At 60.3% G+C, this 12,901-nt stretch overlaps 1 protein-coding gene across 10 annotated transcripts in view; it reads left to right on the plus strand.

Annotated features, from left to right (window-relative positions):
* BRD1 (bromodomain containing 1) overlaps positions 1-12,901 on the plus strand; it is a 41,755-nt gene that overhangs the window by 6,087 nt on the left and 22,767 nt on the right. For all 10 annotated transcript variants that reach the window (XR_006819730.1, XR_006819729.1, XM_046013364.1 and 7 more), the window contains exon 3: positions 11,176-11,332. Coding sequence is in view for 8 of the 10 variants with exons in the window: in XM_046013364.1 (XP_045869320.1) it covers positions 11,176-11,332 (157 nt within the window). In the remaining 2 variants the exon portion in view is untranslated. The remainder of the gene's footprint in view (positions 1-11,175; positions 11,333-12,901) is intronic.

The following is a 12,901-nucleotide window of genomic DNA, read 5'->3' on the forward strand; positions in this document are numbered from 1 at the left end:
TCTCTGCCTACTTGTGATCTCTCTCTGTCAAATAAATAAATAAAATCTTTAAAAAAAAAAAAAAAAAAAAAGATGGTTTGACTTGCATTTCTGCCTTGGGGCAGAAAGTGAGATTTGCATCGAGAGCTTCTGCTGAAGAGCCCTAAGAACTTCAGCTTTACTGTGCTTGAAGTAAATGGAAGGGAGAAGACGTGACCCCAGAAAATGGAGAAGCCGGAGTCCGCCGTGCGCGCCTCTCTGTGCCCAGCGCGCATGCTTACGTGCTCCTTTCGAGGCTGCTGACGAGGGGCTGGGCTGCGGCTCTGGGCCGTTTGCAGGAGAAAGCATTTCCAGCGGGAGAGCCTGGGTGCCCGCAGGTCTCAGGTGACCGGGCCTGACAGAGAAGAGACTCACACTTTGGACCGAAGCATTGCAAAGCAGGTCATGTAGCTGAACTGCGGGCCAGACGTGTAGCCTGGCCCGTGTTTGGTTTTCTTCTTCTAATGTAGGAACAGCCTGTTACTGCATTGGGAGCGGAGATCAAGCTGTACCCGGGTTGGGGTCTGGGGCCGTGCCGTCGGGCTTGCCCAGACTTCGGGAGATCCTGACGCCTTGGAAGATCTCCCAGTCCCCCTCAGCTGGTGGTAATCTGAGGTCGGGCCACCCTGTGCGCTGCCAGGGCCGGTGCTGGGGTGGCCCGGGCATTCCAGCCGCTGCTGTTACTGTCCTGAAGCCGCGGCCTGAGGTGTGGCTGGTCTGGCGGCCCGGTGACTGCGGGTTGCGGGGGTGCCGATGGAGGCGGATGGGCAGGGTCATCGTCTGCCTGTGGGGGTTCCTGTCAGTGTGGCCGCAGGCACAGTGACTTGAGGGTTGCTCCGAGGTCTGTCAGGCCCATCCTTGTCTGTCTCATCTCCGTCACGTACTTTCGTTAGTGTTTTTCTAACACGGAAACAGTACGAAGCCGCAGAAGAGAGTAAAAGTCTAGAGAGAGGAAATCCCATCCCCTCCCTTTTTGCTGTGCTTTCCAAGGAAAATCAGCACGTTGTGCGGTCGTAGGCGTTCTTCTGTTCGGAGGGGTGCCTGTTCCTCGAGTAGCTGCTCTTCGGATGAGAACCTTCTCTGGTCCCTCATCATTCCACGCTGCTTTTTTAGGGGGAGGGACTAGTCGAGGTGCGCACTGGAGAGGGGGGGACAGGCCAGGAGGAGGACTCAGCAAGTTGTAGCGTTCTCGTTTCCTTGGCGTAACTGAGTTTTCCAAGAGCGCTCTCTTTTGTCACTCTTTGCTGGGGGCTGCTCTTTATTTGTGGAGGAGAGTGGCCTCTAATGAACAGAGGTTGATGTGCTTGGTTGGCCTTGATACCAGCCTGGTCCTCTCGGCCACTTGGGTCATTTATGTGGGGGTGGCTCAGGGCACGTGCACACCTGATAAGTTGTTAATGATAAGCTGGAGGTTCGGGTCCACAGCTCAGTCAACTCGGGCATCCCTGGTCGGTGCCCTCCCTCTGTGCAGACACCAGGTGAGGGCAGACGCGGGAGACATTTGGCAGAGAAATTTTATGCTTGTTGAACATAAGTGTGAAAAGTGTCAACTTGAGCTTTGTACGTCTTTTTTTGCCGTGTTTCTGGCAGTGAATTTGACTGTAATTGAGAAAAGTTCTGCAGGGCCGTGGTTTGGGGAAGGGAGAGAAGTGCTGGCATAACCCTTCTGGGACGTGGGGGCTCTAGGCCCCCCCCCCCCAGGGCTGCTGGTCCCCCCAGGGCTGCTGGTCCCCCAGGGCTGCTGGCCCACTGCGTGCCGTCCTCGGTGTGGCGCCACAGGCAGGCGTGGCCCCCTTGCCGGCATTGGGGTCCTCAGGAAAGGGCCTGTGTAGGGTCTAAAGCAGCGGCTACTCCGGGAAGAAGCATTAAAAACCAAACCAAAAAGTAAAACCTGCAGGTTGTGCGTTTCGCGGTCTGTGGAAAAGCAGGGTGCTAGTGTTTGCCTTTGGCCACTGGGAAAGCCCATGTGGGCTTCCCAAGTACTCTCGGAATATTCCTGTTCCCACCTGCCCTGATCTCTGTTTGAATTCAGACGCGGGCGCTGGGCGTCTCCTCCTGGGAGGGTGTCCTCCCCAGGCTGTGGCTTCTCTGCCAGCTCGGGATCAGGCTGTGCGGTGCCGCCGGCTGTCTTCCTGGAGGCCAGGGGAGGCTGGGGGAGGCTGAGGGAGGAGGCGCAGGGCGCCTTGTGTCTGGTGAGCAGGTTTGTTTGGACCCGAGAGCTGCAGTGGAGGGGAACGTGCTGGGGAAGGACCGGGTCAAGGTTTGCGGGTCCGCAGGCTCCTCCCAGAGTCTTGTGCTTGGTGAGTGCGGTGCCGTGCGCCATGGGCCGGGGTCCTTTAAGCGTCAGGACAGCTTGGCCTGTGCCCTGTGCAGCCCCTTCCATGCTCGGCCCCTCCCAGGGTGCTCTGGGTGGTGATGCTCCCCGCAGGGAGCCGCGGTGCTCCACACACTGGTCTCCTGGCCCTCCTACTGGGTCTGGGTCTCCGCCCAGTGTCCCCGGCGCTTAGTCTGTGGAAGGAACCTGCCAGAGAAGTGAATTTTGTCATTTCTGTTCATTTTCATTCTGTTTGCTTGTTTTTGGCAGAAATAGGACTGGAACTCATAGGTTTTCTGTAATACCGGCGGTGGGTAATTGCTGCACTGTCTCCTTACTGCCCCAGCCTGGCTGTCCCCTGGGCTGATTGGGGCCACATCTGTGCAGGGCGCTTGGAGTCCACACCCGCATGCCACAGTGGACAGACAGTGTTCAGAGTGCTGGGGGAGGCTTCAGAAGGCCCTCCACAGGCCCAGGTGCAGATCACATCGGGTTGAGGGTAGTTATTTCAGTTTTTTACTTGGAAATAACTCTAAATTTATAAAAATATTGCAAAAATAAGGAGAGAGATCCCCCAAATCTTCCTATTTGAGCCATCTTTTATTGGACAGAGAGACATGGCGAGAGAGGGAGCACAAGCAGGGGGAGCGGGAGAGGGAGAAGCAGACTCCCTGCTGAGCAGGGAGCCCCATGTGAGGCTCGATCTCAGGACTCTGGGTCACGACCTGAGCCGAAGGCAGACGCTTAACGACCGAGCCACTCAGGCACCCCCTCGGAGCCACGTCTTTCTAACGTGCCTCCCATTGCCCGGCACGGAGAAGGCCCATGTGTGTCCACACGTCCTGTAGGATGGGACTGAGTTCGGGGTGAGCCGCAGTGAGGCAGGGCCTGCACTCAGGACCGGTCCTGTTTGGTGAGCCTGCGGGGATCTAGATGCTTCCCAAGCTCCTCCCAGGTAGGCTGGTTTTGGCGAAGACAGCCCTCCTCCTCCGCAGAGTGAGCCTTGTTCTGGGTTTGCCTGCTGTCCACAAACCTGCCGGGTGTCCCTCACCCGGAGGGAGTGACAGCCCCTGCTCCCTGGTGACCACGGTGTTGCAGGCGCCCCCGCGGACGGTGTGTGCGCTTGTGTTCTTCGGGCGTCCGGCCCGCGGTCCGGGAGAAGGAGGCTGGGCAGCCCCCGGCTCCTCTTCACAGCGGCCGCAGGTCCCCGACCTGTGGGTTCTCGGCCCCGGGAGGGCTGGGGGGTGGCCCGCCTCAGCCCCCACCCCGGTTTCTCCTCAGCGGGATCCTTCCCTTCTGCTGTCCTTGTGCTTTGCAGTGGGACCTGGACATGGGGGTGGGGAGCGTCTGGTGGCCCAGCGGGCCGTCACCGTGGACCTGACCTTGGGGAACTCGGCTCATGTAACTCACTGCAGACGGCCACCTCGCCCTGGGTGGGATGCACCCCAGCCACCTCCGGCTTCGGTGACGGGAAATCCTGAGAAGGGGGGGAGGGCAGACTGGGCCGGAGGGTCTCTGGGAGCCCCGGCCGTAGAACCACCTCCCTCCCAAGGCAAATTCTGGCCTGGTCTGGTCGGAGGGGTTGGGTTTCGCTCTTGCCCCTGCGACTTCCGCCTGACCTCGGAGCTGCTCCAGAAGTGCGTTGTCCCGTTAGAAAGACTCAGGACAGGGGCGCCTGGGTGGCTCAGTGGGTTAAAGCCTCTGCCTTCGGCTCAGGTCATGATCCCAGGGTCCTGGGATCGAGCCCCACATCGGGCTCTCTGCTACGCAGGGAGCCTGCTTCCTCCTCTCTCTCTGCCTGCCTCTCTGCCTAGTTGTGATTTCTCTCTGTCAAATAAATAAAATATTAAAAAAAAAAAAAAAAAAAAAAAAAAAGAAAGACTCAGGACACTTGAGAAGGTGGTGCAAAGGGAGGGCGGGGCCCGAGGTCCCATGCTGCAGGGGCGATGCCGGCTCGTCCTGAGCACGTCCTTGCGTGGCCGTGCACGCGTGTAGGGAAAATAATTTTTTAATGGCATTTTTTTTCCATTTCCCAGCGTTTTTACATAAAAAGTTTTAAAATGGAAAACTGGAGACTAACACAGGCATTTACCAAATGTCGCTTTTCGTGTGTTTTAAAGAAACGACAGGAAAGGCGCACCCCAAAGTCCTTTCGGGCCCCTCCGGTCCCCTTAGGCACCCCTCATGGCGGCCCCTCGTGAGTGGCGGTGGGTTCCTCCGTCCCTGTTCTGGCGTTCCTGCGCGCGGCACACGGGGTTTGCTGCCTCTGTCCCCTGACCTTGAGGACCGTGCAGTCACGTGTCGCGGCCTCTGGTGTTGCCGTGGGTCTGGAGGTGGGCGGGTGGCCTTGTAGACGGCCGTGCTGCGCGTGTGGGAGTGCCCTGGCTCGCTTCAGAGCCGGCCTGGCGCGGGGCTCTCGGCACGAACTGGTGTCTCTCCGTGGCCACCTCGGGCGGGAGCGGTGGCGTGCGTGTCCCTGTGGCCGAGGAGGCCTCCTCCTCGCACGTGTGTGGCCAGGTGCTTCGGCTTTTCCCCTCGGCTTCGCGTCTCGTTTGTGATCGCGTCTGTGTGAGCTCTGCAGCTTCGGAAGTCTGGAGCCCCGTCCCAGCGCTGCTGCCCTCGGGGGTCTCCCTTGCCTGTCCCTCCCTTTCTGTTGTCCTCATTTCATCCAGGAACACGTAAGAATGTCTTCTTTTAGGATTTTATTTGAGAGAGAGAGCGCGCACATGCGCACAAGCGGGGAGGAGGAGAGGGGGAAACAGACTCTGCTGAACAGCGCGCCTGGTGCGGGGCTCAATCCCAGGACCCTAAGATCACGACCTGAGCCCCCCGGGCGCCCCTGAGAACAGGTAAGAACTCTTGAGACACACCCATAACACTCTGGTGTCTTGATGAACGGGACTCTTCATCTTAGCGTCTTTTCCCATGTGGCGCTGCGTCCTGGGTCTGGTCTGGGGCCGTCTCCGTCCCCCCTGCGCCGAGGTCCTGCCGCTCCCCTGTATTCCTCCAGCAGCCCGAAGCCCTCCTGCCTGGCTCTGTGTCTTCCCCCCATGGCCGGTCAGCAGGCCAGCTCTGACCCCACGGCTTTCAGCGCTTTCACGCCCCGTCCCTGCACTGCTCGTCGCCTTGTGTGAAGCGCACGCACGCGATGTCCCTGCCGGTCCCTGTCTGCAGGGAACGTGCGTTCCCAGGCCCGCGTCTCGCGATGGCCGTGTCCCTGCAGGAAGCCGGGACTCTGCGCACGGGGGTTACGCGAACACGAGTGGGCCTGCCTTGCTGCGCCGTTTTCACATCCGGTGAGAGGTGGTGGTGTCCTCATAGACGACCGAGTGTTGTGAGTCGTGTGGTGTTTCAGTGAGTTTTTCTTTTTTTGCTCTTTGTAGCAATCTAGGGTTTGGTTTGGTTTTGTTAGGATCGATACAACGTATTGTAGTTTATTGGGTTGTTTCAGTGGACAGTCTGTGAGGAAATGATGGGGCGGGTGGGCTTCTCTGTCCCGTCGTTTCTGTGTCTTCTGTCCAGGCTCGGTGCAGGCCGCGACCGCCGGCCCAGCGTCAGGTTGATGGGGCGGGAACGGACAGCTTTGCCCCAGTCCTGGCACTTTCCGAGTTTGCCTTTTACTGCCCGTGGGCGTGCGCTTGCTCTGTCCGCTGGCCGGTGCCTGCGGTCTCTTGGTCTGATGACCCTTCGTTGCCCTGAAGGCCTCAGGACGTTGTTCGGAAAGCTTCAGACGGCCTTCTCGTCGGCGTGGCCGTCCCCTTGGCCTCAGTGCCCAGTGGGCCCCCGGGGTCTGCCGGCCGTGTCTTGGCCGTGGTGGCCTCCCTGCACAGGCCGCCCCTGGCGCAGGCCACCGTTCCCCGAAGTGTTCCTGGCCTGGGTACGGAGGCCTCGGTCACTTGTTGAATTCGTGTCGCTCATGTCCGTGTCTTCACGTGCCTGGGGACGAGTCTCTGGTGAGGAGCGAGTACGGTTTGGTGTCCGGGGTAACAGCATTCTCTCACTCCCGGAGTGAGTTCCCCGCTCGCTCCCGCAGGCCCGGCAGGTCCCTCCCGCGCGTTCTTGCTCAACCGTGGGGCCGTCCTGTCGGGCTTCTTGACAGACCTTCTGGGAACCTGGAATCCCGTGGAGTCTCCTGACCAGTTCGGTCACCTCCGAATTTGTGCGCCGGTTCCGTCTTGTCCTTGTCCGGCCAAGCCGCGTACTGCGGGTGTCTCTGCTTGTGGGAATCCTCTGGGCCGCCACTCAGTCGTGTTGATCCTTTTCTCCCGTGAAGGCGGCGCACACCCGGTCCTTAAATCCTCTCTTTTCCATTGGCAAGAATGTCCTCTGTCGGGGCGCCTGGGGAGCTCAGTCCGGGAGCCTCTACTTTCGGCGCAGGTCACAATCCTGGCTTCCTGGGATCGAGCCCCGCGGGGGAGCTCCCTGCTCAGCGGGGGTCTGCTTCTCCCCCCAGTCGCTCCCCTGTTTCTGTGTGCTCACGCGCTCTGTCTCTCTGGCAAATAGGTAAATGAAATCCTTAAAAAAAAGAAAGGACACCGTCGGTATTTCTCGCGGGAGTGGGGGGGGGGCATCTTTATGTCAGTTCCGAACCTGGGAAGCATCTCGCACGTGCCTGTTGCCGTCGGCCTCGGGAGGGGAGCCTCTCCCAGCCCTGTGGCGGGGCCCTCGCTCCTTGCTGGGAGGTGGGGGTCGGTGGCTGACCTGTTGCTTTCCACATCTTTGGAGATGATCACGGTCTGCGCTGCGCCGCTGGTCTGTGAGTTCTCCTTGCAGACCTTGTCATCTCAGGACCACCCTTGCCTTCCTGGGACAGGCCCCTTCGCTCCTGGTGGGTCGTGTCAGTGTATACGCACGTGGACTTGTTCCAGTTTGGCGCGTATGTTCGCGGGTGACTTTGACCTTTCCCTTGTGTCCCTGTGGCCGGTGAGTTGGAGCGTCCGCCTCGTCGGCGAGGGGCACACCCGCTATCTCTGCGGCGGCCGACCTCTTCTGAAAAACTATCTTTTTTCCTTTCCTTTTGGGGGTAGGAGGAGGATTTTATTAGACTATTGATTCTGTTCTTACAATAGTTACTGTGAACGTATTGAATTTTTCTTTGTACCTCAGAAGTCCGTTTTGGGAAGTTTTTTTCCTGGGTTGGTTTCCTGTCTCCAGTTTCATGATTCTCATTTGTAACGATTCCTTCCTTGTTCATCTGTCCTCCCCATGCTCCGCCATATCTGTGCTCTGGGCAGGGCCTGCCAGACGGGGCTCACCCGTCTCTTTGAGAGCAGCTGGGGGCGGGGGCTCGGTGTGTCTTCCTGTTTCCATTTCGCTGGGCGTTGCTTGTCTGTTCCGCCAGCGTCGAGTGTCCTCGACAGACAGCATTGTCAGTTTCAGGTGACAGCCTGGTGATTCGAAGCTCGCGGGTGTTGCTGGCGTCAGGCCGATGGCTCGCCCTCTGTGGCACACAGCCGAGGCGGCGGCGGCGGCGGCAGGGGGCTTGGCGTGCGGAGAGCCCAAGTCCCGTGGCTGGTTTCCCGACTGACTTCGGGGGCCGCACGTTCCAGGGTCAGCCTTTCTCCTTTCTAAGACGTTTCGGAAAGAAACCACCAGAGTGATCTTGAAGAGCAGTGTAGAACCTCCTGCATTTTTGGGTTGAAATCCAGCATGTTTCATCCTAAGATCAAATAGCTGGAAAGTGTAATTTCCGGAATATTAAAAATAGACACAAGTGAAGAGGCTCATCGCTCCCAAAAAGGGAACTGAGTGGAATCTGCGTAGTTGGGCCGTGTGCCTCTATCTTCCCCGCCGGGGCTGGTTGCCGTCCTGCCACCGTCGCTGGGTGGCGAGTGCCAACCTCTTGTCCTCCCGCTGGTGGCACGGGCTCAGCAGACGGAGCCGCGCAGCTTGCAGCACCTTCCCCGAGAGCGGCGTGTGCTGGGTGCTCGTCTCCGGGAACGGGGCTTTGCAGAGGTGGCTGTGCGCCGTGGGCGGTTGTGCTCGCTTCTCTGATGAGACACACTCTCCCGGAGTCCTCTCCCTGGGTTTGTTACCGTGGATGTGAGTCTACAGCTTGATCGCGTACGTGAGGAGAAACTGTGAAAGCAGTTTGGTCATAGCAGGGACTCGATTTACAACACTTTGTTCCAAATTAGATGCCAGAATTACATGCTGGTTGTTACCGCCGACCTTCTGTTGGGCCCTCCCCCAGAGCCCGCGTAGTTTTCCTCTGGAGGCGCCGTGTGTGAGACACTATCAGCAAGGCTTGAGAAAATCGAACTCTTAATCCTTTTTATATCTTTACCAAATAGTGTTTTTTTTTTAAATCTGGGGTGCCTGGGTGGCTCAGTGGGTCAAAGCCTCTGCCTTGGGCTCAGGTCACAATCTCAGGGTCCTGGGATCGAGCCCCGCATCGGGCTCTCTGCTCAGCGGCGAGCCTGCTTCCTCCTCTCTCTGCCTGCCTCTCTGCCTGCTTGTGATCTCTGTCTGTCAAATAAATAAGATCTTAAATAAAAAAAAAATACCTAAAGGAGCACCAGGGCGGCTCAGTCGGGTTAAGCGTCCAAAGTCTTGATTTCGGCTCCGGCTGTGATCTCAGGGTGGTGAGATCGAGCCCTGCTCAGTGGGGCGTCTACTGGAGTTTCTCTCTCTCTCTCTCTTCCTCTGCCCCTCACCCTGCTTGCCTTGTGTTCTTTCTCAAAGAGAAATTTAAATTAAAGTATTTAAAACACAAAGGGAGGAAGAGTCCTGCAGCAAGCACATGGCCCTGGGGCGGACACCCCTGTCAGGGCTCCTTGAGACAGAACCTGGCGCGCCCCCCTCCCCCGCCCTCCCTGCAGCCCCTTCCTGTCCTGGGACTCCCGCCGCCTTCCCCGGTGTGGGACTTGCCTGCTTACCCTCTTCCTGAGCACCAAGGTGTGCCTTGCCTTGAAAATGACATGAGCCCTGTCTGCCTCTCATTGTGTGAAGGTCCCTTGTGGTCTCTGTCCTGTCGAAGTTGAAGTGTTGGGGAGCCGTGTCCCCATCCTGCTGGGAGGCTTCCGGGCCCTGTCCCGTGGCCAGGCCTGTGTGGCGGGCTCGTCTCTGGTGTGCTCCAGCGCGGTCCACCTGCTCTGCCGTGGCGGCGGGGCTGGTGGGGGCAGGGATGGTGCGCGCGAGCTGGGGGCGGGCGCTGCTGCTCCCGGGGCCGGGGTGGGTCCGAGGGGCGCTCGGCACCCCCCCTGCTCCTCTAGGACTCGTCGTGGCTCGTGACGTGGGTCCAGCTCAGCTGAAGGCAGCTTTTCGGTAAACACTCCAGGACCACCTCGAAACGCGTGTTCTTCAAAGCCTTGCTCCCGTGCGTGAGCTGTCCGCGGCTCAGAGATGGACTCTGAGGAGGTGGCGGCTTGTTTCAGGAGGTCAGAGCCCTTTCCATGCGCCTGCCCTCACACAGTGCTTCCTGGAACCTTCGGACTGTGAGAAAGCACTTCTGGTCCCTTCGTGTCGCTCCACTGTTGCAACCACCAAGTGTGTACTTGACGTAAAACACCTGAGCCGCGTGCGCTCAGGTCCGTGCTCCCTCCTGCCCCCGAGTTCTGCTGGAGACTGGTCAGACAGACCGACTCCCCCCCAGAAACAGCAGAGTGCGTGGGGCTGCAGGCAGGATCCCGGGGGACCCCACTGCCTCCTGCTGAGGCCGTGGGACCCGGGGGCCTTGAAGGGGCAGACCCACGGCCCCTGCTCACGGGCAGGCTGCAGACAGACCTGAGCGCGGGTTCTGCGCCTGCTTGCATCCGCCCCTGGCGTCTTCTGGGGCCTGACGGACTTTCCTGGCAAAGCCCCCCACAACCTGTGTCTGGCACAGAGCTGTGTCCTACCTCGGTTCCTCAGCGTCGGGTCCTTTGGCGGGACAGACGCTCGAGTTGTGCCTTGCCACGAGAGGCCGTGCTGGTTCTGTGCATGGAGCCCAGGCGTTGCGGGCCCCAGGAGGCGGGCAGCCCTGCGGCAGCGTGCCCTGCGGGAGTCAGCAGCCAGCCCCCAGCAGCGTTTGGGACAGTCTTGAGATGCGCGGGCGCTGGGCGTGGTGGACCAGGGGCTCTTCTGGCCGTTGGGATCACCGAGCATTTTGTAACTTACGACTTACTTACTTCACAGTTTGGTCTTAAAATGGCTTGGTTTCGTCCTGATGTTTTCAGGTTTGGTGTATAGCGAGGAACATCTCATTTCGTTTGTGTTTTCATTAAGCTCTTAGTTGACGATTGAGTTTTTATTCTCTTTCAGTGTCTTTGTGCGGCACATCCGCGAGTCTCCGCTTTGCTTCAGCAGGGAGGACGGTAACGGATGGGGAAGCTCTCCGGCCAGCCACGTGGGGGGTTTTAGATGATCGTTCCCCTCCCTGCAGGTGTTTGCACACGCCCCATGCGGTCCCTGAAGGGAAGCCCTGTCCTGCGACTCGAGAGTGCCGTGTGCTAGCGAGGAGCCGCTCGGTCGTCCGCAGCTGTCACCCCCCGCCGTCCCCTCTCTTTCCCCCTTGAGGGGACTGCTCAGTCTCCCCCTGCACAGCAGCATTTCACGGCCGCCAGGTGTGGGGCGTCCCGTGGGAGGAAGGGAGAGCTTCGCCGCTGTCCTCTCCTCTTCCGTGTCTGACGTCTCCGGCGGACACTCGTGTGGCTATGGCGGGTGGAACCCGGTGGTGGCTGGGGGCTGGGCTGTGGGCGGCACCGGGGCGGCCCGAGGCAGCCGTTCGGTTCACGTGTGGGCTGAGCGCGGACGGTAGAGTGTGGACGTCGGTTTGTGAAAGTGGCCCCGTCCTTTCTCGTTTCCACCGTGAAACACACTCCCGTGCTCCGCTAGAGCTAAACTCTGAGTTCTCCGTGTCGTAGGTTGAACAGGATTGCGAATCAGGTGGCGATCCAGCGGAAGAAGCAGTTTGTCGAGAGGGCGCACAGCTACTGGCTGCTCAAAAGGCTGTCGAGGAACGGCGCCCCGCTGCTGCGGCGACTCCAGTCCAGCCTGCAGTCCCAGAGGAGCACGCAGCAGGTACGTGGCCCCCGCCCTCAGGGCTCCCCGCGGCGGCACCCGCCGCATGCCTCCGGCGCAGGTGTACAAGCCCCATCCAGTCCGGTGCGGACGTGCCGCGGACCCGCTTCCGCTCTGGGCTGCTGACGCTGCCGGGGGTGTGGGCGACTCGTCCGTCCGCGCTCCGGCTGTTTGTGCCCGTGCCGGGGACGCCGGGAACGCCAGGGAAGTCGTTACCACCACCTCGCACGGGGCGGGCCTGCCGTGGGGGTTGGGGCGGCAGGAGGGGAGACCTGGGCCCCTGGCATGAGCCTGCCTGCCTGCTGGGCTGGGACGTGCTGGGGGTGTCTCGGGGCCTCGCTCTGAGGCCCCTTCACGGGGACCCCGGTGGGGAGGGAGGGAGACGAGAGCCACGAGGGAGCAGGAACGGGACTCGCCGTGGGGAAGAGCAAAGGCAGACCAGCTCGGGGTGTCCAGCCTGCTGATGTAGGCCGTGGTTCTGGAGGAGCGGATCTGGGCAGTGAGGGCGTGGCTTGGTGAGGCATCGCGAGTGGACGGGGGAGGACAGACACGTCTCTTCGGCCCATTGCCGCAGGTTCTCAACAAGCGCGCTCTGTGTTGGGGGCGTGGGTGGCTTCGTAGGGGGAGCTGTGACCATGCTTGGCCTCAGGCCTGGCCACCTGCTCAGGCCGGGAGGCCCGGAGGCCCTGGCAGAGAGCAAAGTCCCCTCACAGCCCTTCTCCGGCATGCTGGGCGCGCAGCAGAAACCGGCCTTCCCGAGAGTTCGCAGCAGGTCGCCGCACGGCTGCTGCCATCTAAGAGGCTTTGCTGCTCTCTTGATCCCGAGTCACCAGGTGGCCGAGTGCGTCGGCGGGGACGCCGTCCGATGCGGCTGCACGCTGTGCTCCTGGATCCCCCCAGGGTCCTGGTTGGTGGGGTTCTCTGTGGGGGGAGTGACCCCCTCCACGGTGCTCAGGCTTGGGCCGCAGCTCCCTGGGGGCCGCTTGGCTGTGGCCGGCGCGAGTCCGTTCCTCGTGTTGCCACCGTCGCCATGCCGTCAGAGGGGCGGCCCAGATGAGTGTTTGCGGGGTGAACCCCTGTGACCCCCCGTGCCGGGAGAGGTAGTTCCTGTCTCTCTGCTGTCCCTCCTCCTCGGTGACTCAGGTCAGGTGTGACTCTCATCGCCCCTGGCCCGGGTGATGGGGCGCTTCCCGGAAACCCCGCGTCTTGACCTTCTTGATTCTGTGGTGACAAAAAGACGCGAAATATTAACGCATTTAAGTGCTCAGCTAAAACATTTTTTGTGGGTTTTGACATCTTATACCTTTTTTTTTCTTTTCGAAGATTTTACTTGTTTATATGAGAGAGACGACAGCGGGGAAGGGGGATGGTGGAGGGAGGAGGAGAGAGAAGCCCAAGTAGACCCTGCGAGCTGACACCCAAGTAGGGGTGGAGCGGCAGAGCTGCAGGGAGAGGGGGAGGGGGAAGCAGGCTCCCCACTGAGCAGGGAGCCAGATGCAGGGCTCTATCCCAGGACCCCGGGACCATGACCTGAGCCGAAGGCAGAGGCTTCCCCGGCGGAGCCCCCCA

Source organism: Meles meles, chromosome 7 (genome assembly GCF_922984935.1).
Source record: "Meles meles chromosome 7, mMelMel3.1 paternal haplotype, whole genome shotgun sequence".
NCBI classification, from domain to species: domain Eukaryota; kingdom Metazoa; phylum Chordata; class Mammalia; order Carnivora; family Mustelidae; genus Meles; species Meles meles.